The sequence below is a fragment of the Coturnix japonica genome, chromosome 5 (assembly GCF_001577835.2).
Source record: "Coturnix japonica isolate 7356 chromosome 5, Coturnix japonica 2.1, whole genome shotgun sequence".
Lineage (NCBI taxonomy): Eukaryota > Metazoa > Chordata > Aves > Galliformes > Phasianidae > Coturnix > Coturnix japonica.
In genome coordinates, this window is record NC_029520.1 from 3,580,253 (window position 1) to 3,603,480 (window position 23,228).

Below are 23,228 nucleotides of genomic sequence, written 5' to 3' on the forward strand. Positions count from 1 at the left end.
ACAAGTGAATATCCCAGCGGTACGGAGACGGCATCTTTGTTCCACAGCCGCCACGCTGCCTTCCCGCACCGCCGTACTTCGGTAATTCTGTCCCGCTTCCGCCGGCTGCCTCCATACCCTGCTGCATTTATCCTCCAATAAACCCGAGCCGGCCCCTCGGGGACGCATCCGATCACCACATTCGGAAGAAGGGTCTCCCGCGGGATTCGAGATTCGCCCCTGTCTACCGGGATGAAATCTCACAGAATTCATCTATGGAACGTCAGGTTATTCGGTAGTCTGGAAAATTTACCCACCCCGAGCTCCTCTTTAAATAATGACCTGACTTCTGTTCTGTACAGAGACACAAAGCCCAGCCTGATGAAAACGGTTGTCAGATGCTTTCATTTCTGCCGTTCTCGAGCCTCCCGGCCGGAGCGGCTGCTTCCCGTGGGTACCCTGCGCTTCTGACTCCAATTCCGAGGACGAGAGAGCGGAAGCGACGCGGAATGGAAGAGGTGACCCGTGGCCGTCGGCTGGCCTTTTCACAATGTCATCTCAATTCACCTTCTCCCAAACACGCAGCCTCATAAGGTACGTGACAGGTGATGAACAGATGGAACTGAAAAATGAAAATGAAAAACAGGACTCGTGCTGATTCGGTAGTACCCAAACTTCATCCCGACACAGCCGGGAAACGGTTTGCAAACACCGGATGCTCTCAGCGACTGGGATTTCAGATACGTTTTCAGCAGGGCTTTCTCCCCTCCCCATGAAAACAGACACGCGTTCGCATTTAACAACTAACTGATTTATTTAACAATAAATTTCTTTCTACTGCATGTTTTAGCAGAGAGAATTTGAGAAACAAAATTAGCTTTTATTTTATTCCTTTTTAAAGTTTAAATGTTTAAACAAAACCAATCTTTATTTCAGTACAAATAAAACTAACACACACGCACAAAAACTACATTAAAAAAAGAACAGAATCACGACAAACCAACAAAAAACAAACAAGCAATAAAAAGAAAGAAAAAGGTGAGATGGGCCTAAACCAATGAGGCATCTCGCTCATGACAGATCAGTAGTTGAAGTTGTCAGTACAATACAAAACCACAATACATTACAGTTAGAATTTAAACCAGTCATAATATATACATATATATACACCATATTATTTCATGAAATTTACATCTGTAAATTCTATTGTCAGCACAATTAACACATGAAATATATAGTTTGCTCTTCACATGAGTGTCACCAAAGTGCTGTATGAGCGCTGCACAGCACGATGCTGTGCTACTGGATGGCGGTGAGCAGACCGTAGAAGTCCAGCCCGCATGCGATAGCCCCTTCTCTCTTTGCAGACCTGTGGCATTTCTCACACATTCGACGACGCAGTGAGAAACTCTGGTGCCCATCAGCATTGATTTCCAGCGTTTCCTGCAGTATTACAGCCTTTGTACAAGTCTTTGGGTCAACTTCCACATACAAGAGCAAGCAGGGGAGGTCAGGTGGCAAGGGGAGGCCTTGCTTTTTCAGATCTCTCGTTCTTAGTTCTTTCCTTATGTTTATTTCCTCACTTATTCTGAAACATTCCCTGTGTCAGAAAGGAATCCATGAGCTCATGGCCCTGAGAGTGCTTTCTCCCATCCAGGAGGAGCTGTGAGGAATGAGTTTACAAGCAGGGATGGTTGTGAATGGCAACAGAATGTCTGAGGTCATCCTTTCTCCTCTCCTAAACAAGAGCCTAAAAATAGTGCCAAAGCTTCTTGCTGAGCAACTCAGAATATAGCACCCATTGGCTGTGTAAAAGATGACTGGAGCTCTGCCTTTGTTCAAAATCCTTTCAGATTTATAGGCTGTATGGACTAAATGGAAATACTGGGAAGGAAAGGCATGCTTTCAGGGGTTGCTGATTCTTCACATTACTCTGGAAAAATAAACCCATGGGAAAAAGGAGAATATGTATGTATTTACTTGGATAAGACATCAGTTTGCATGCACTGAGTCACCAGTGTCTTTTTTAAGAGTGCCTTCTGTGGGAGTATTGCACAGCTGAGCACAGAAGGACATCAAGATGGGTGCCTGGAGCAGGAAGTGAATGGTGTAGTGAGCTCCAAGCATAGCAGCTCCAGGAAATTGAGGACTGCAAAAATTGCATTGAGGTTCAGGGCATGGTGCCACCACCCACAGACCCAACCCCTCTGTACTTCATGCTCAAGTTTTATCTTGATGTGAAGCCTGTATTTCTACCCATACTCAGACTGAGGTGTGTCAAATGGGAAATGTAGGAAAAATGGCTTTAGATCTCAGCACCCAACCCGAACAGTGCATGATATTAATGGGAGTTTTCCACCAGTGGCTTTGATACTGGCCCAATGCAGAGGATGTTCAAGGAGCACTGTTTTATTTTTTTCCACTGTACATGGTTCTTGTTCATGGCCTCTGCAGTAGGTGCTGCAGGTTTGTCCAAAGCTGGGTTTCCTTGGGGGCAAGGTGTGCTGGTGCCTACTTGCATTAAAACTTGTAATGAAATGGATCTGTGTCCTTTCCTAACTTGGGCCTTTGTTAGTTTCCACTCTCCTCTGTGGCCACAGCATGCAACAGTAATGATACGAGAAGGAGTAGAAGATGTCAGGCTGTAATATGTGCAAGGCATTGTGGAGCAGGGATCCTGAGCCACTGCACTCAGGGCTGTGCCGTGGATAGCAGACATCTGGCTGGGCTGTCAGCAAGAAGGCAGTATGCTTTGTCTGTTGTATTGGTTATCTTTATTCATCTGATGAAGTGAAACTCCCCTGAACCTCATCTTCCCTTTGGCTGTTGTACTTTGCAGCTCTCAAAAAGTTTCTGAATGCCCGATACCCTTGGCTCCAGCTTAACCACAGGGGTAACCCTGTACCATTACTTTTTGACCTTCACATAGCTCCCATACAAAGAAAAGTAACTTCTTAGCTCTAGAGATGGTTGAAGCAGGGAGGATGTGGCTCTTTCAGCAACTTTTTAGGGAAAAAAAGCAAGTTGTGCTCTTGGCATCAGTAACGGTGCAAATAATGCCAATGTATAGATGTAAGGTGTATTATTTATATTAAGGAAAATGCAGTTAAAGAATCTAGTGGGTTGTATTTTGTTGGACATTAATATAGTATGGACTGAGCAACATAGTGATGGAGTCAATGAGAAGCTGCAAATGCAGTTCCCTAAACTGCCTGTGTTTCTTTCCAGGATTCCTGTAAGGGAGCCACAGGAAGGGAGGTCTTATAGCTGGTCCCTGGCATCAACAATTTCCTTTTCTTGAGTTTAACCAGATGTTATGTAGAAGCAGAGCAGTTGTCATTTACTGTCCTTTTGGGGGAGTGGTGTTGTAAAAGGAGACTCCTTTGGCATCTTGGTCTTTACCTTTTTTTTTGGACACCTGAAGTGACATAACAAGGTGGGAGGTGGGATATTCAGTCATCTTAAAACATATGTGGAAAAGATATTTATTGATTAAACTTTTACCTAAAGTAATTTCAAGTTTGCAGCTTAAAGCTTTCAAATATGGTCTTCAACAAAGCTGACAGCTTTGAGAACGTGTATCATAGAATAAAAACTCACTTGCCTTGGGAAGAACTTGAGACAAGATCACTATTTGCTTTCTCTGATTAAAGGGCAGTTAAACACTGCAGTCCACAGGGAAGTGGTTGAGTCACCATCCCCAGCTGCAGTGCTCAGAGATCTCTAATTTAGCAGTGGGTTGTTAGAGTTGGGGTACTATGGTTAGGCTGCAGTTGGACTTGATGATCTTGGAGGTCTTTTCCAACCTGAGTCATTCTATGATTCTCTGCTTTGTGTCAGAGAGAAACACAGTATGGAATAAGTATGTCTTGTCCAAGATATTGTGCGTGATGAAACCCTGTACTGAATTTGCTGTGAATTTATGGAAATGTGATGCCTGAGCAGCAGTATGTACTATATGTTGTGGGCTGGGACAAATGCCTGAGATACTGAATGTATTTTACAGCATGGGAGAACCAGCTGCAAAGTGAGCGGTGTTTTTATGGGAACAAGTCCTTCCCCAGCTTACCTGACCAGGTACCAGTGCAGTCATATATACTTGGGGAGATGGTAATAAAAACACTCTTTTTCCCCACTATGACTGTAGCAAATGGATTTTTGTTAAAACTTGTGATGCAGTGGCTGAAGATGGTGAGCAGAGGGCTTGCAGTTTTAACTGAGTTTTGATTCTATATCACTTTGTGCGGATGGTTGGACCCCTTCCCAGGTCAATGAGATGCATAAAGGATACACATATATCTCAGGCATAAATCATGAGATTTCAGGGAGCTGTTGTGTGAGATTGTAATGGGATGTACCTCAGTGACAAAATATCTTAGCGGTCCAAACTAAGGTCCATAGAGAGCCTTGATTCTTTTACTATTCTTTTTACAGCAGTTCAAGGTTATGGGTTTACATGTATTTTAAATGTCAGGGAGGAGCTTGAATGATCCAGATGGAATTGTATTCACAAATGATTGTAAATAATAATTTCATATCTATGTATGCAAGATGTTGTGTGAGATCACACATGAGCCCAAAATGATAATCAGTGCTTTCATAGCTTTTAATAATCAGACATTGGAATAAAACAGGTTTTAGACAAGCACAGAAGAAAAGCAGAAAATCTTTCTTGTTAATCATCATTATTAATCCCAAGATGTCTTGCTCAAAAGCTATAAGTCAAAAGTCTTGCTAAATTGTTCTAAGCAAAATATCACAGTTAAAGCACAGTATTGCTGGTGTTTTGTAGAATATAGGTGTGAACTTCTCCCCTTTTCTGAGCAAGGACCATAAATGCTTTCATCTCATTTCCACAGTTAATTATTAGGACACACTGGGAAATGAAACACCTGCTAAAAACCCATTTTGTTTTGCAATGTATTACTGTCTGCTCATAACTTCATGAAAGCATTTCACTGCTTACTAAAGTGGACTGGCTCCAACCCCCCCCCCCCCCCCCAGAAGTGGCTGAATGGAGCTCTCTGCATCCCATTCACTCTGCAGAGGGAAGGACAGTAAAGAATCAACTCGGTGGATGTATTGTTATGTATGAACACAGGTAGGTAAGGAAGCATATCTTTTAAGCCTTTCCCTTTAATTTTGGCATCTGAACATGGTGGGAAATCTAGTGGTGCAGAGCTGTAGCTCACCTGCTGCATACTGCTCCAACAGCAGTAGTTTTTGCATTGTACAATCTTTAGTTGGAATGCTACTGAGAGGGAGACATCATCCCCGGAGGGCTTTAAGGCCCTGATGGATGGATGCTGGGCAGCCATCTTGATCTACTGGCTGGCATCCCTGCTTGCGGCAGAGGCACTGAAACTTGGTGACCCCTTCCAACCCAAGGCATTTTATGATCCTGTAGAGCACTTCTGCTAAGACTACATGCTCTTGAGTTTGGTGTGACAGAACTGGACCTGAGTACAGCTGCAAGCTGCCTGTCAGGTGCTGAGTCAGCAGCAGCCTCTCATTCCAAGCAGAAGTAGCATTTTTCTTCCTGACTTTACTCAAAAGTCTATCCGCCATGAAGATGCTGATTTTTCTCTATGCACAGCATCAGGTGTGACCCCCAGTCCTGCCTCTGTCCTCTGCACAGAGATTTTTCTGTTCCTGGTGCAGAGGAGAACTAACTCTCAGTGCATTCTTTGAGAGCTGTGTTGTAAAAGTTCCTTGTGGCTGTGACAGCCATGTGCACAATGAATATACAGACTTGTTGAATGAAGTGTGTTCAGAAGGTGCCCCTAGAAAAATAACTCCAAAGCAGAGGTTGTTTATTTTAGTAATGAATTTTGTTATGTGTTGAAGGACACTTGTTTTGAAAATAGTGATAAACTCTTTCCAGATGTTTTCCTTTTGACATCCATTCAAGCTTTCTAGGGAGGCAGTTGTATTAGAGAAGGCAAATTTATGTGGCTTCATATGCAGCCAGCCCTGCAAGCTGGCAACCTTGATTTGCGAATTAAAAACAGCGTTAAAAATGGCTTTCAACTCAATGAGGTAGTGATTCACTTGTAAATTACCAGAACAGAGACAGACCTTATGATGTACTGAGTGACAGCTTACTTAGCACCGAGTGAAAGTCAAGAACAGATTCAGATATTAACAACATTAGTTTCTGTGTTAATTTTTTTCTCTTTAGAGGCTGTGCAATCTAGTTTTGCTTGTTCTAATCAGCAGGGAACTCAGTCCCTATTGAGGACCCTCTTTCGGAGGCGCCGAAGCCTTGACATGACCACATCCCAGTCTGCGTAGGCACCTTCAAGATGACGTATCACTTCAGAGCCTGGTGGATAGCCCTTGCGGCCGTGCAGCACACGCCAGTTATCAAACGTTACTATGTCTCCTGCAGTGAGATTGCATGAAGTTTGACATAAGGTATTCTACAGTCCTTCGAACAGAGGTAGTTCTATATCAACAGCTAGGGAGTGATTGTTACAATTAAGACATTAGGTCCCACTCCAGCTCTGCTGCTTTTCTTGTATTGGCCAATCTTGCTGTTCTGCAAGCAGTTAGGAAGGTGCCCCACTACCACCATGGGCTGTTGCACATAGAATGAAGCAGAGGGATGAGGATGTGATATCATATCATGTGATGAATTGGGGTGGCCCAACAGCTGTACAAGTGACATGCAGAAGAACGGGAATGGCAGAAGCAGCCATGAAATGAATGTAAAGTTACAGTAGTGAAATAGGTGACAAAAGGGCTGAAATATCCTTTCTGTACCAGGGTAGAGCTAACAGTGCTACGAAGCTGTGATGCATCAGGAAAACTGTGGAAAAATGAGTTTGAAGAGAAACCACTTACTGACCTGGCTTCAGCTTGTAAGTAAACTTGTGTTCCTTGCTGTTTAATAAGTCATTGAATTCCTTTAGAGCTGCATAAAATGGCCGCACTTCTTCAGCTGGTATGTCAAACACTGTGTCTCTTGTTGCATTATTGAAATTGATGCGAACTACTTGGCCTTTGTAATCCACACTGCAGAACAGATGAGGGAAGGATCAGAAACCATATGATGTGGTTAACAGATGAATGAACTGTCTTGGTGATTTTCGGTGTCTTTCTACATCTACATTCAATTCTGTGTTGAAGGACTAGTTAGTTTCCTTTATTCAAAGTCATTTTTGAATAGGAACTTGATAATCAATCCTAACTAAAAAAAGGTAAGTTGAATTTGCTCTTTTTACAGTGTGTAGTTCTTAGTCAAAATGCTTCAAGTTAGGACCTCTCTTTGGCACGGTACAGACGTGCAGACACACAGCACAGACTGGAATTTAGTAACATGTCCAGCAGCTGTGGCCCTGTGCCTAGAAGTTACCCAAATGCCCATGAGTTCCTGGTAGTGCAGGGGAGACAAAATAAGGAAAACTATGCTGCAGTGTGACAAAGGAAAGAAAAGTAACATGCTGGCCAAAAAAACCCACAACAAAGATGTAATCCCAGACCCAGTGATGCCACCATTTCCCCACAAGGTGGCAGGAGCAGACCTACCAACACATGTTCCGCCATACATCTATCAGCAATTTTAGTGTGAGGATAGAGGTCACTTATTCTATGATCCTTTGTTTACCCTGCACAGCAAAATCACAGTAGTCAACCCCAACGTCTGTATAGTCTACAGCAGTTGAGGTCAGGATCTGATATGCTTGAGGATTTTGTTGCTTCAGCTTGTTAGCTGCATGAAATCCATCTACGATTTCGCTCTCACCTCCTGTGGCTGTTTGCTTAATGCAGTGGAGAAGCTGAACCTGCAATGAATTAAGATCTCATTTCAAGAAGAATTAGCTTCTCTATTTAACAGTCCATTAGAATCAGTCTCCTCATATCTGTGTGGGCTTTTTCTAGCAAAACACTGAGTTACAACTCCTGTGGCTTCATTGCACTTTGCATCCATTGTCATATAAGCAGAAAATTGAAGTATTGTGTTTGAAAATGCATCCTCTTTGAATTACCTTCTAACACTTGCAGCCTGTTATTATTTCCTGCACACCAACTGCAAAGCTCTGCTGTCACTTCTTTCTCTCTTACTGGTCTTTGTTGCAGTCTCCCTCCTTGTCTCTGCTAAGAGGGTAACTTTGCTCTTGCATTGAGAGTTACCTGTTCACGCAGGGGCAAAGGTGGCCTACAGACATCAAAGGCCTAGTGTCTGTAATGGGATAGGATTGAGGAAGTTTCATTGCACTCCATAGTAAAGTTGCTAAGGGGTAGGATGGAACTGCAAGTCTGAGCTTTAAAGTAGTATAAGGCTTTGGCAGAACTCTCCGGGATGTTGATGAGTCCAGCAACGAGCAAAGCACATTAACCTTGGCTAAACTAGACAATATACATCTGTTATGCCAACATGGCTACCCTTAAAAATGCAAAGCTGACAATGGCCACGTTTCCTTTTCACGTTAGTAAAATATTTCTTAGACCAATGGGAGGAAAAAACAGAAACACAGGGGAGAGAGGAGCAGAGAACAGTTTGTCACAGTCTCCTGAAGTGCTGCACAAGTAGTTCATAAGGGAAGGCCCAAACAGCTGCCAGTGCAGGAGGGGACTAGGTCAGCATGAAGTAGAAGGAAAGAGCTTTGTCCAAGACTGGCAGACAGACATTCCTCCTCTAAGCTTCACTGGCTCACATAGGCTACAAGTAGCTTATTTGCATGATGTAGCAGCTTCCTGCCCTTCTGTCCCCCTGCCTTTTGACTCTTGTGAGAGTATTTGAATGAAGAAGGCTTTGCCCTTTGACTTGTGCTTGGTAGCAATGAGAACCTTACATGAGACACAGAGCTAATTCACACCTATGCTCAATTAACACAGCACTGTTGTATGGGAACTGTTGAGTCCTGGCCGGAACCAGTGACTGAGCACCTCGGAGAAGGACCCAGTCAGCCCTGGAAGCACAGGAGAAGGCAATTCAGCTGCGTGACTAGAAAGTGTTATGCCTAGCATAACATTTAAGGGCTGACTGCCACTGGGAAAAGGTGTCTTCTTGGAGATCCTTCCTTGGTGAAGCTTTTCACCTGTGATTTTTAATCTTCTGATATGGGTGAGCCATCTTCTTCCTTTCCTTTATAGTACGTCTCTACTGTGTCAGTCCTTTTGTTGTCATGCTTTTCCTAATGTACTGATCTGTCCAGTTGCTGTTCTATTCTTAATCTTAGTATTATGTTAAAGCAGAGCATCTAATTGACTTCAACAAGTGGTGTTAATCTGGCGTTTATATGTGGGTAAACCACACTGATGTTTTACTTAATTAACTCTGAAGTACTCTGGCAAACTAGAAAGGGAAACTGTAGGGATAGATGCAAAGCTTTGCAGGATTAACCTCATTCCTTTGCATGCATTTCTATTATTTTTTTCAGTTTTTTGATGAAGTGGATTGGCTTTGCTGTGACAGGGATGGGGTAAGCACGTGTTTCCTGTGGTGGTCCAGCTTTGCGGAGTGTCCCTTTATGAAAGGGTGAGAACTCATCTAACCTCAGTTGGTTAGTATTAGGCAATACAGCAACTTAATCTTTCTTCTTCCGATTGCTTCTCTTCGTGTCTTAAGATATCACAATGTGACTGCATTATCTGAGCACCCAATGTCTTTGATACAATGAAAGCAGTATCAGAAGCACATACCGAACCCTTATGCTTTCCCTCTTCATGTTGTGAAGAAGCTATTAGGTTCACCTTATCCCAGGTGGATGCTGCAGGACAGGGTAGTCAGTGTGAAAGCACAGCTTCTCTGTTGTGTAAGCTACATTGTTAGCATCTGCTTTGTCCTGCACTTGCCAAGTTGGCCTGTACAATGCAAAGAGCAAATGTGTTGAACAACCAGCTAGTACAAGGTGAGAGTGTGAAATCACAGAGCAGAGTCACTGCCTCTTTGAACATTAAAAACAATATAAAATTATATGGAAAAGTTGGTGGCCATGCCCTGTGGCTGGGGGGTTGGAAACCGATGATCCTCAGGGTCATCAACAAAACTATATTGTTTTTCCCCCAGGTTCATGTTAAAGCTTCACAGTCTTGGAAAACACACTAAGCTTTACAGTCAGAGCTTTCCTGGTGCTGGCAGACTCACCATTGAAGGAAAAACTCTCTAAGTAAGTTTCTAAGGTTTGTGACTTGAAATTTGATGAAAACCTTGTAAGAAACTTAACTGACAACTGTAAAAAGAAGTATAATCTTTGTTATCTAACAAAGTCTTGAATACATCACATTGCAGCATAACCAAAATGTGTTTCAAGCAATATGTTGGGCAGGAGGAATGATGACCATGAATTACATATTAGGATTGTACAAAGCATATGCCTCATCACTGTCTGCAGCCAGCCATGGTTAAGGAAAGAAGACCATGTTAACAGGGAGGTGGGTGCAAGTGTGGAAAATAATCAGTTTCACTTTGTCATCATATCAATGGCTCTGAAGTATGAACTCAGCCATGTGGAGAGCTAGCAAGTGCAGGAAGAAAACACAGGTAACTTAGAAGGCTATTAGAAGGTGAAATAGCAAGGGGATTAGCAACAGCTACTTTATTGCAGTTCTCAAAACTCGTTAGAACTATCTGCCAGTAATGTACCAACTTTTTTTAAAGAGGAAGGGACATAAAATGGCTTTAAGTGTGTTGTTAAGACTGAAAGGTTGGGAGAGTTTCTGCTACCGTGAGCAATGTCTAAGAGCAGCATAACCAGGTATGGCACTGACTGCCTGAAAACTAAACTGATTAAGTTAGGAGATAAGATACCCTAGGTGAAGTCTTTTCTCCTCTGTAGTATTTTAAGAGTGGATTCCATATATACATGGTGAAAATTAAGCACCTGCTTTCTTATAAAGCACTTGGGGGGAAAGAAAAAAAAACAAACCAGAACTGCTACCCCCAAAAATAAGCTAAAATAATAAAATTATTTTTTAAAAGACATAAAAAAGCATGGTCTGAAGAGTCATTTAAAGCCCATTTCATTGGTATTAGTAGGATTGGTGTGACTGAATCCCACCTAACACTGAAAACGATTCTTCTTTCTGGCCCAGTAAGTAGTAAGGGGGGTGGGAGGTGGGTGGGAAAAGCATCTGACTGTATGAAGGGGAAGAAATTCTTCCCTTCTGAGTTGCAGACTGGAGGAAATGTGGTCCTTCTAGCAAATTCTGACTTGATGTTTCTGCTTTGTACTCTTTTAAATAGTCAAAGGAGGAGACACCAGTTATTACCTGCGTAGTTTACCTGGTTACTTTCTGAATGTGATATGTCCAAGTGAAGGACAAGTCTTACATATTTTTTTATAGGGGAGAAGGGACCTTTCTAGGTGGAAAGCTCTAAATATTCTAGTTTTGGGGTCTATTCACGCACAAGAAATAACTGTGCTTTAATATCACAATCTATTAGCCCAGGAGCATACAGGGCTGGGTTCTGTGCCCAGAGAGGCACGGGATGTGCTGTGGAGCTGGGTTCTGTGGCTGGATTTCAACCAGCCTGCATTTTACCTCTCCCCCTCAATGTGTTGTCTGTTCCTGGACAAGACATGAACAGAAGTTGAGATGTGAACCTACTCCAGAAATCTTAGCAAGGAAGGGATATCCTAGGCCAGGCTTCAGAGTCCACTGTTTTTTGTGGGTATAGCAACTTGGAAGAGGCCTTCCAGGTAGCCTCATGCGGTATGCAATGCTGCCTTGTGGGACTACTTGTGGCTTTTCAGTAAGAATTGTCTTTGTGTATGCAGGCAAGGAAAAATTAATTCTGTTTTAATAAATTAACCTAGAGGAGAGGTCCAGCAGACTGGATTCTGATGCACTGGAAGTAATTATGTAGCTGGCAAAGCAAGGTTAGTAAAAATCCCAGCTCACCCATAGAAAGTGAGACGCAGGAAACCAATCCTGTGGCCGAGCTTCACTAACTCTCCCTGCCTTGCAGCAGCTCCTGTTAGCAGCACAACTCCTGTCTTCTTCAGGGTGCACAGCCACTTATAGGCACTCTCATCATCGTACATGATTTCTTCAAAAGGCATTTTGGGAAGCTGTAGGTCCGAGCCCCAGTACTCATGTCCTGAAAAGGAAGGAACAGAGAAGAAACAGATTTAAATCATAAGTCTGCAGCACAGTACAGCAGAAGACATGCACCAGTGTAACAGCTTAGAAGCTGAGTAACTACATCAGTTGCATCAGTGACTGATTAACTGTCTTTTGTAGGTTTCTCTTCACACAGGCACATGCAGGCACGTGAAATCCTGCAAGATGCTGTCATTCTTCATCTATTTCTTACTTGGAATGCACTGATGCTACTTCAGATGGATGCCAACAACAGCCCAAGATCATTTACAAATCCAAGGGATGCCAGGAGGTAAGGAAAGCAAGGTAAGGAAAGACTGAGCAGGGAGTGGGGTTCTGCCCATTCCCAAATAGCATTCATGAGAGCATGTGACAATAAGACATTGTAAGAGTTAGAGTTCCCCAAGCAGAAGGAACATCTATCCCACACAGAAGTAAAACTAAAATGCTGGGTTCTAAGTAGAAGACGGAATAGTTTTTCTCTCAACTGTATTTTCTGAGGAAGAATGTACTTTATTGTCACACATGACCCCACATCCATTTGTAAACATCGTCTATGCAAGAGGCACATGTTAGCGTTGACTGACAGACTAAGGTAATAATGACATATGACCCAGAACTTTTGGCAGATGTTCACCTTTATGAAGGGCTAGATAGTTCTTTCCTTATTATGCCTAAAATACTCTCCATTCAACCAAACAGTTTGATGCATAATCTTGATATGATAAACTCCAGTAACCCCAAAAGGCATCCACCCACCCAATTAGCCCTTTGGGGTCATGTGAGGTCAAATTTGGCCTCTTGGGGTTACTAGAGGTCAAACTTCAAAATTTTTGGCTGCTTGGGGTTACTAGAGGTCACCCAATTAGCCCTTTGGGGTCACTAGAGGTCTAATCTGTTCTTTTTCAATATCTTCATCAGTGATTTTCAGAAAGGTAAGTTGTCACCATCAGCAAATTTACTGATGATACAAAGTTGGGAGGATCGGCTTACACACCTGCAGGCTGTGCTGCCATTCATTGAGTCTTGGGCAGGCTGGAGAGCTGGACAGTAAGAATCCAGATGAGTTTTAACAAAGCAAGTATAGAGTCCTGCATCTAGGAATAATTGCATGCACCAGTATGGGTTGGTGGTGACCTTTTTGACAGGTGTTCTGCAAAGAGGGACCTGAGTGTCCTGGTGGACGACAGGTTGGCCATGAGCCAGCAGTGTGCCCTCATGGCCAAAAAGCCAATGGCATACTGGGGTGCATTAAAAAGAGCATGTCCAGCAGGTTAAAGAAGTTGATCCTCCCTCTCTACTCTGCCCCGGTAAGGCCTCATCTGGAGTCTTGTGTCCAGTTCTGGGTTCCCCAGTTCAAAAAAGACAGGGATCTCTTGGGAAGAGTCCAGCAGAGGGCGACAAAGATGGTGAGAGGCCTGGAGCATCTCCTGTGAAGAAAGGCTGAGTGAACAGAGTGTGTTTAGCCTTAAAAGAAGATTGAGAGGGGACCTTATCTAGGTCTATAAATATCTGAGGTGTGGGGGTCAAAGTGGTGAGGCCAGACTCTTTTTAGCAGTGTGTGGAGACAGGACAAGGAGAAACTGCTAGAAACTGGAGCATAGGAAGTTCCACACCAATGTGCGCAAGAACTTCTTTATGGCGAGGGTGACAGAGCAATGGAACAAGCTGCCCAGGGTCCAAAGTCTCCTTCTCTGGAGGTATTCAAGACCCACTTGGACACCTACCTGCACAAGGTGGTACAGGGAACCTGCTTTGGCATGGGGGTCAGAATTGATGATCTCTGGTGGTCCCTTCAAACTCCTATGATTCAGTGATTCCGTGAAATCCTGCCCTTTAGGGTCACTAGAACTTGGACTTTCAAGGTTACTAGAGGTCAAACTCCACATGTTTTAGCTATACGATTGTCACCGGAGGTCAACAAATTAGCCCTTTGGGTCACTAGAAGTCAAATCTTGCCCTTTTGGGTCACCAGTGGTGAAATTTGGCCTTTTATGGTCACTGGAGGTGCAACTCCAGATTTTGTAGCTGCTCAGTTTCATCTGAGGTAAACCAATTTGACCTTTAGGGTCATTAGTGGTCCAATCTTACTTTTTTAGGAGGTCACAGCAGGTCAAAACTCCATGCTTTTTTATGTCATGTTTGCTAAGGTGAAGCAATTAGCAATGTGATGTACTAAACATATAACCATTCACCAATCAATTTCTATGGAAATATTTCTATTGTGGTAAATGAGGCCCCATACCATGAACATATAACAATACTTCACGTACCTGATGATTCATAGAGCCTGGTTCACAATAATTGTCAGTATACTTCTGCACTGTACACTGTGCTAAGGAGTAACAAACTGCCCTCCTTCCAGACTCAGACTTTTGACTCTTTATGGAAGATTCTCCCTTCCAAAACCAAGCCCATTTTGTTTATTGAGTAATGAACGAGTATACAGAACACAATGATTCCTGGACTCCAAGCCAGATTATCATCTGGCACTACAGCTGTAGACATCCTGGACTTTCTCTGGCCCGCAATGAATTTTAACTACTTCATCTTTCCCCTTCAAGATCCTGTGTTGTACAGAAAAAGCTCAAAACTATGCTTCAGCCATACAGAAGACATTATACGGTAAAATAGTTTACAAATAACAATGACTTGAGGTGTTCTATTTTCTTGCTCCTGTGCTTGGAACATCTCTTGTCATGTAATGCAGTTGGTGGAGGCCTCTGTCACTGATGCCACCTTGCACATCTATGAATGTTTCACTTGCTTGTAACTTTGGTAAACTCCATCCACCTCAGCAGAGATTTTCCTTGGCAATACCTGCCTGCAACAACTGAAATGTGAGTAACTCAGCTCTGCCAAAGCTTCTACATTGGCTTAGCTAAGAAGTCTCAGTGCTTTTATTCTTCCAAGTGTTGCATTTGGAAAGTTGCTCACATGTTAGGAACACACAGCTGCCATTCCTTTAGAACAAGTTAAATGTGCCCAGTCAAGTCTATTTATGACTTTCATAGGCATTTGCAAAACCAAATTAACTACCTTTTGTTTACAGTAGTGCTGCAGCAATTCATTAGTGTAGACAAAAAACACAAAATAACCACTAATCAGAGTGACTGTCTTCACTTTGTCCTCAATATTCCTAGGCCAAGATCATTTCAAAAATAAATTTATTTTTAAAAAAAGTAAAATAAAAGGTGGTTTCTTTCCAAACTATCCCTGCCAGAACCAATTTTGCTAGACAAAACTGAAGCAGATACCACCTCATTTCTAATGGCTGCAGTGTGTTCAGCCAAGACCTCAAGGGAACAGCAATGCAGGCAGAAAGTGAAAAGACAGGAAATTAATCACAGAGCCCAAAGCTCAGCTTCTCACCAGGACACTTGCTGGAGTCTTGCAGTTGTTTAAGTTGTTAACTTTAATTAAATTTGTCTGTGCTACTAGCACAGGGCACTGAAATCCATAATTGAGCATCATATTTTGTACTTAGCTATTGGTGATGTTCTCCCCTGGTTTAAATGACTGAAGAGAATAAGCCTCAGCACTGCACAGTGTGGGCCCATGGAACCACCCTGTTCTTCTGTTTATTTGCTTATTCGCTTAGAGTTTAAAATAGCCATGTACACCTGAGAGAAAGCTTCTGTGTAGACTCAATCATGATTAGACTGAAAGTAATCAAGTGAGAAATCACTGTTAGTAGATTAATACTGAAATAATTACAAGTTCACAAGCATAAATACATATTACATTAGGACACAGCTTTTAGCAAAAGACCTTGTAAGAAAGAATCACTGGTAAATGTGCTCTCCCTTGTTTCACCCATCCACACATAGTTAATAATAAGTAAACACTGCTACAGTTTCCTCAGAAACCTGCATTTATGATGCAAGGCTGTTTTCAGTCGCTTAAAACACCAGCAAAATATAACTTCCAGACCACAGTTTTCCTCCAGCCTCTTTCCCCCCCCCCCCCCCCTCTCTAAATAATCAAGAGTTGTGTACATAATGTGCTGTAATTAAGCTAGTGTTATCTGCATTGCTACACTCTGCACCTGCCTCCCACTGGCCACTAGATGAACCCAGTCTGCTGCACCTATCCTCTGTGCTGCCTTCCTGGTCACACTGCTCTGTATTCTAATGTACAAGAATTAACAATAACTGTCACTGCACAGCAAACACACATTGCCCAGAAACTTTTATTAACACCCCGGGACAGCACAATGTTCTCTTTGATTTTGACAGCCACAGCGTTGGAGTCGTCCAGGCTTCACTGCTTAGAGGAGCAAAGGCATCACAGTAAGACAGATGTCACAGATCCTTTTGTATAAACTTAAGTTCTTCCTTCTTTCAGCCTTTTTGTGGCTTATTAATAACTGTAGAAGTTGACTGCAAAATGAGTTAAGGAGGTGACATCCATCAACTCCACTGGAAAAGCTGTACTGGTCACAGACACCAAACACCACTCAGACAGACCCACCTGGCCACAAGCTTGAGATGACTGTGGACACAGATGTCAGTGCAGGCTGATTTCTTTCTCTCCTGTGCAAAAGACCTATTTCAGACTTACACTCCCTGCAGAGCCACACTGTCTGTCTCCATACCCTTTTCTCACTGATTTCATAGACTAGGATCATAGAATCACAGAATCATCTGAGTTGGAAGGGACCTTTAAAGGCCACCTGGTCCAACTCCCCTGCAGTGAACAGGGATATCTACAGCTCCTGACTTTGAATGTCACCAAGGATGGGGCATCCACCACCTCTATGGGCTAAGGTCCATTTGTAAGTCTCATAAGCTGTCCAGTTACTGGGTTTGTATGTACAAACAAACATCTTCAAACCAAAGTTGCTGCACAGCAATGGGCAGACAGGACAACAATGTTCTCTTTTTGTTTCACAGAGATCTTGCCTAACTATTTTATTATAAAACTTTCTAGAAGGTAGTCTAATGGTCAGAGCTCTCTTAAATCAGAGCCCTGTTCTTACAGTTAAGACAATATTGATTCTGCTTGCTTAGTCTGAAGCTGATAATTAGAGAGTGCACAACAAAACCCTAATAGATTTCTAAGTATTTAACAAAATAATTGTTTTAAATCCCCACTTAACATACTGCTCCACTGTGCTTCAACCACTACACATCTTCTCACACATTTGAAGGATTGAGAAAAATAAGATAAAAATGTTATCCTTTTTCTCTATTAAAGCTTAAACAATTCAAATAGCTGTAGGTATGCCGCGTGAACTGCCAAGAATAACCTCTGAAGGACAGATTTCATTTTCAGTGCTTGTGCAGGTAAATAGCCACATGCAAACTAATGGAATATCTGAGTCTCCACTTACCCTTCCTGGTCTTTCCTGCTGTACCTAAACCTCTTTACATACAAGAAGGAAATTATATCAATAAGTATACCAAAATATTTTCCCTCACTCTAGAGGGAAACGAGCAGATGGAATTTAACTGCAACTCCAAGTGCTGCCAGCTTCTCTGCATACAGGAACCGCAGCATGTTCCCTTCCAAAGTCTCCATGCTCACCATGTTGCTGGGAGTTCCACCCTGTGGCATCACACTGCTTTTGCAGCCAGCAGACATGGGTTCAAGTGCATGTTTTAAATCCTACCTCTTATTTCTGAAAAGAAAGGCTCCAAGATCCCAGCCCTGCAACCAGCTGGAAATCTCCCACTGTATTGTGTAATGACACTGTGGTAAAGATGCCAGAAACTGGAAATACATTGTGCACAGCTCCAAGTTATACTAATCCTTGTGAAATGTATGGAATGCTGCTGCAGCTGGTATCCAAGACAGAAAAGTGAACTAGTCCAACTTGTAAAGTTATTTTTTACACATATTCCCTTACTTCATGACCTTTGATTCTATTTGAATCTGTCAGTACTTAATCTGAATTCCAATTTTTGCCTATTATGAAAATAATTAAACCCTTTCATACATGCACACATACATTTTTTCCAGAGTGACATATCCACTACAAGCATGGCAAACATGTTGTGTCCCACACTCCCCCCCATTCCTACTCCTTCCCTTATTTTCTTAGGCATTTCTAGACCACAGACCATTTACAGAGCTTTACAAGGCAGCATGTTGCATTTGTAGCTTTTTCTTTAGCTTATCTTTACTAAATATTTTCGTGGACTGCCACACAAGAGAAAAGCTGTATCAAAAGGGAGAACAAGCCTCTAAAAGAAGCATGGTATTTAGATCCTGAGAGTAAGCACAGTGTGAATGTGTGGGCAAAAGCAAACCACGTCCAGTTAGGTTTTGTAATAGACAAAAAGCACTGTACCTGAAATACTGCAATATTACTACCTAGGTAACAAGCATAACAAGTCTTCTGGATGAAGTTTTCTGAGCATGAATTAGAGGAATATTTAACTTACAACATTCCCCCCAGATGCTATAAAATATCTTGCCAGCTTCCACAGCATCCTCACTTAACCAAACAACAGCTCAGAACCTGTGAAATTAAGTCCAGTTTGCATCTACATCATGCTCACTCTGGGAACAGGCCCAAGTCTCCAACATAGTAAACAGTGCAGTTTATTCTTGCCAAGGCAAAAATAAACATAATCTTTTTCATCAGTCACTGGGGAAAAGGTTCCACTCTGGAACTAGTAAACATCTGTTACATGACCCACTGAAACAAATAGAAATATTACTCAACAGGAGAAGCCTTCCACTCGTGACAAAAGTCTGAATATAAATAACTGATTTCTTTTTAGAGAATGAGAGCTAGGAGCTAAGGAAGGTGTGACCTGTGGAAACCGGATCCCTAAATGCCAAACAGAGCTCATGAAGTAGATGACACTTATGGTTTTACATTTTTGCATTTATAGTCTCTCAAGAAAAAAAATCAAATCAACACAACACCCACACTAAAAAACACAGGAGCATAAACCAGCTTAAGACTCGCCTTTTGCTAAGGAAACCAATAGCTGGATCTGAATTTCTCACCATCCATCTGCCTCTTCTATCCTTTACTATAATAAGACCATATTTCAACAGATAACATCTTAGCTGTGAATACTTTTCCACAGCTTTCTGCAGCAGCACTCACAGGAACACTGTCAGGGCCAACTGCAGAAACCTAGCAAGTTCACACACATTTCACACTCCCAGTATGAAAGACTGCTGAAGGAAGAAGAAATGAGGATGTGCGTAGTGGCAAACCTACCAATTCCCTACCCATTCATTCAAAAGGGTGAGTGATGTGCAGCAGGTAACCATCATTTGTATCTGTGCTATAGTGCCAGTCGCACAAAATGCTTCATTTCCAAAAGGCTGTCTGCTATGCAGGAGGTACAGCAGACAGAGCAAACACAGGCAGAACTTCAGCACAAGGCACTGGTAAAGTACGGTTACTTGTTAACCAAAAGCCATGGAAAGGGTAAAAAAAAAATATTTCAGTTACAACTTCCTTGCCATTTGAAATAACACACATTGGCCTTATCACACAGACCAACACTGCTCCAAAGGACTCCGTTTTGAGGCCTCCAAACCTTATCTGAAAGGAAACAGCTTTTAGGAGAGAAAACACAGCCCAAACAGCAGAACATCTCCCTCCCTGCAAATGGGCTGGAACAGAGCAGTGCCAAGTGGATGTTTCTGGCTCCCAGTCCAGAGATCAGAAGAGGTGAAAGGGCAAACGTGATCCCAGAAGCTGTTCCTGCTTCAGCTGACAGGGTTTGCCCTCACACAGAGACCCTCTATCTAGATGAAATCTGCAATGCCAGACCATATGTGTTCTAAACGTGAGAGACACATGTGGGTTTAATTCCTACCTGGTAAAAATAAATCTTCCCGCATTTCTGCTCTCGCTGCTTCAGAGAAGCATCGTTTTTTCAACCACTCTGCTTCGTATTCGCTCGTGTGTTCATCAGGCCACGTGATAGATACCTTGTGAAATAAAAAGAAACACAATGTCAGAAACAATACAAAATAAAACTAGAAATTATAGGAATTGCTGTATTTAAATCAGTAATATCACAGTTAAGGCTTCCACGTAGTGCCACTGCAAACAATTGACGAAAACACAACCTGAACAGCATCCAAATCCCAATGCCTTTTATAGATGGTTATTTTCACACAAGCACATGACCTAATTGGCTATTTTCTGAGGGCTGCTGTCACTGCACGTACTCTGCCCAAGAGAAACTGGGAATCACAGAAGCTGGGGCATTCCACTGAGGATTTCACTTAACTACAGCTCAGAAGAACAAAAACACCTTTCAGAAGCAGAACAGGACAAGAGAGACATGAGGAAAAAAAAAAAGAGACAAGTTGTTCCCCTATTTTTGAAACTTATTTTCCTTTCAAGGAAATAGATGTATACAATCAAAGTGACATATTAAGTTGCTACACGTATCAGAAAACATTAAAGTTAATAGGAAGGTTAGTTCCTGTTTTGTCCTGCTCAATAACCTCTGCTTTTCGTGAACAAATGCTAATCCAGATAAGGGTAGATACAAATGCAGACACTGGCCAGTTGGTTTATACTTTGGTTTGAGCGCATGCTTTAAAATGAAGCATGCTGTGCAGTGAAAGATCAAGTATCAGCATGCAGACCGGTACCCTTTCTACAGATTACGATGAACATCCTTACCTTCTTCCTGTCTGTCAGAGTGATTTCCTTGGCCACGATGTCAACATCCAGGTCCTCAAAGAGCAGCTTGCGGGCCTTGGCAGAGTGCAGGAAGCACTGGGGGCACTGGCAGTTGTCCCGCAGCCAGACACAGGGGTAGTGGCTCTCACTCCCATCCTCCCACTGCACACGGATGAGGTGCTCTGCATCTGGAGCCTCCACTTTCCTTATCCCCATGCTCATGTAACCTGTGTGGGTCCCCCGCACAGTCCTCCACCAGCAGCACTGAAGGTTTGCAGTCCCAGAGAGCAGATGCTGAGTCACAGAATGGACTTTGGTCCCCAGCAGGACACTAACTGGCAGCCTCCACATGCTGACCTTTGTTGGGTCACAGCGTGGTTCCTGCAGTACTACAGAAAACAGATTATTATTTAGTGAGCAATTATAACAGAAGGAGCACTTTTAATTGATCCTCCACCCTTCCTTCTACCTAAATATGGAGGAAAACTCATTACCTCACCCATGGCTTTTGGGACACAGAGAATATATCTGATATATCAGGATACATCAGGAAAGATGATGCATCCCAATCTTAAATCAGTAAAGTTCTTGTTTAACTCTTTCCTTGGGCTCCTGCCGTATCAATAATCGCATTTCTTTCTAACAGGAAGATTAACCAAATCAAAGCTTGTATACCTAATCCTCATTAGTTCATTGTTCTCCCTCCCCCACCCCCCCACTGTTTTGGTTCTAACACTCAGAGTGCAAAATATTGATGCCTGGTTGCAACCAAAGCCTTCCCCCTCCTGTCCTTACACAGGGCACATCTCTTTAGATTCAACATCTTTACACATTAAGACCTAGAAGAGCTATCAAAAGGATTGACTAGCACAGTCAGAAAAATGCTGTATAGGACCCCAAGGTCTCCTTTTATTTTTTTTCATTTGACTAAGTACAGCAAAGCACCATACTGATTCCTGCTTCCTTTTCTTTATGCATAGCAGCCCCACTAGAATCCCATTAATTACCTACTTTCACTTGCAACTCAAACCAAAGAATAGCTTTGTGTGTGCAGACTCAAACCTATTTTATCCAAAAATGTGTTTGGATCCCAACTGAATATATATTCCCTTCTCTCCATATATACATATATAGAACATACACATATGTAAATACAGGTACTGCTTTAATAACCACTTGGAATGAGACTATGAAATTGCTTAAGTGCTATTACAAGAGTAATAAGGCTTCAGGAAGGTATGGAGGTGATATACCCATGATTTATGTTACAGCGGAAAAGGCTGTAAGTCAAGTGGAAATTCCCAGTTTAGCTTAAATGCTAAGAAATAAGTACAGCCAGGTACATCTTGCCAAGCTTTAGACAGCTGCCAGGGTCACCTGCATCTGAACATCACAGACATCACCTGCAATGCCCATTAATAATGCACTCATTTAGAGTCCAGCTCAACTGATCTATTTAGAAACCCGCTTAAGAAAGAGGAGAAATGAACACTTACTTCTCTCCACCAACTAAAGAAAGAACCTCTGCAATTAGCTGTGATGTGGAAGTTACAGTGCCCATGTTCACACTCATCAAGATGTTTCATGGCAGTAATCTCATTATTAGCTGCTGCTCATGTTCATGGACTGCTTTGGCTGTGCAGAACCTGCTCCATACAGTGTGGATGGTAGCAACCCTGTCTATAGTGACATGCAGAGAAAGCCTGAGCTGCTGTCATTAGTACCCCTACCCAAGTGACTTCAGCTTTTGGCATCATCAGTCTAATCTATTCTGAATCACAGAGTACTCTCTTGAAATACTTCCAGCCCAAGCAACCAGACTCTGAGCAGCCACTGCATCTAGATGGAGCAGAGGTTCTCTTTCACAGGCAGCAGCAGAAGCCTTCAACACTTTTAGGGCAGGAAACAATTCCACTGTGCACTAGGTGGCTTTTTCAGTATGCAGATCTACATTATCCACTGTTACTCCATCCCAAAACTTTGGACCTACCTGGATCTTTCGTTTATGCCAATTTACTGAAGTCAGTGGAGTTGAACCTGCATGATGCTGCTGTTCACTAGGAAGCTCCAGGACTTTTTGGTTTGCCAGCTACACAAGAGAAAGACATTAAAATTATTACAGCAAAAACATTTCCCTAGTGGTGAAAATATTACTAAAACACTCAGCAGTGCTTGCAGTACACTTCTGTTTTCAGCCTCCACTATAAAACAATCGTTTGGGTGAGCCACCTACCAAGAGAAATCCCATAACAAACAGCCTGCTTTTGTTTGCCTCGAGTCTGTCATAACAGTGTCGCTATTAAAAAAGAAAACCCAGAGAACAGCAACTAAAAATAGCTGCTACAGCATGCCCTCTTGGTGTTTATCTTCTCTCACACACAAATTAAATATAGAAGTCTACTTGTCATCCCATAATTCTTCAGAGCAAAATACACTCCCCTCAGTAGCTCCCACCCATGGTCAATGATCTCACACCAGTAACCACTGGGCTACAATACTGTTTTCCAGCAGCTAAGGCACAGTACTGAGTGCTGGATAAATACATCTTCATCTCTTAAAAGCCTTGGAGCTCACGGCACAAAGCAAG

The 23,228-nt window shown here is 42.5% G+C and overlaps 1 protein-coding gene across 1 annotated transcript; it reads right to left on the reverse strand.

Moving 5' to 3' along the window:
* Positions 1 to 4,561: 4,561 nt before the first annotated feature.
* BBOX1 (gamma-butyrobetaine hydroxylase 1) lies at positions 4,562 to 22,957 on the reverse strand. Its single transcript, XM_015863519.2, has 9 exons — positions 22,875 to 22,957; positions 22,632 to 22,730; positions 20,642 to 21,030; positions 19,821 to 19,935; positions 11,830 to 12,028; positions 9,684 to 9,789; positions 7,570 to 7,766; positions 6,830 to 6,996; positions 4,562 to 6,364 (listed from the first exon to the last, which is right to left on the reverse strand). Exons 3-9 carry the CDS (start codon positions 20,990 to 20,992, stop codon positions 6,204 to 6,206), a joined length of 1,296 nt encoding a protein of 431 aa, XP_015719005.1. The 5' UTR covers positions 20,993 to 21,030; positions 22,632 to 22,730; positions 22,875 to 22,957; the 3' UTR covers positions 4,562 to 6,203.
* Between the last annotated feature and the right edge of the window lie 271 nt (positions 22,958 to 23,228).

Excerpts from the sequence above, each read along its gene's own strand:
- BBOX1 (XM_015863519.2), bottom strand. The coding sequence starts at position 20,992 with ATGTGGAGGCTGCCAGTTAGTGTCCTGCTGGGGACCAAAGTCCATTCT. Across the intron at positions 19,936-20,641 it reads CTCTGACAGACAGGAAGAAG|GTATCTATCACGTGGCCTGA; the intron begins GTAAGGATGTTC and ends TTATTTCACAAG. Across the intron at positions 12,029-19,820 it reads GGAAGATTTATTTTTACCAG|GACATGAGTACTGGGGCTCG; the intron begins GTAGGAATTAAA and ends CTTCCTTTTCAG.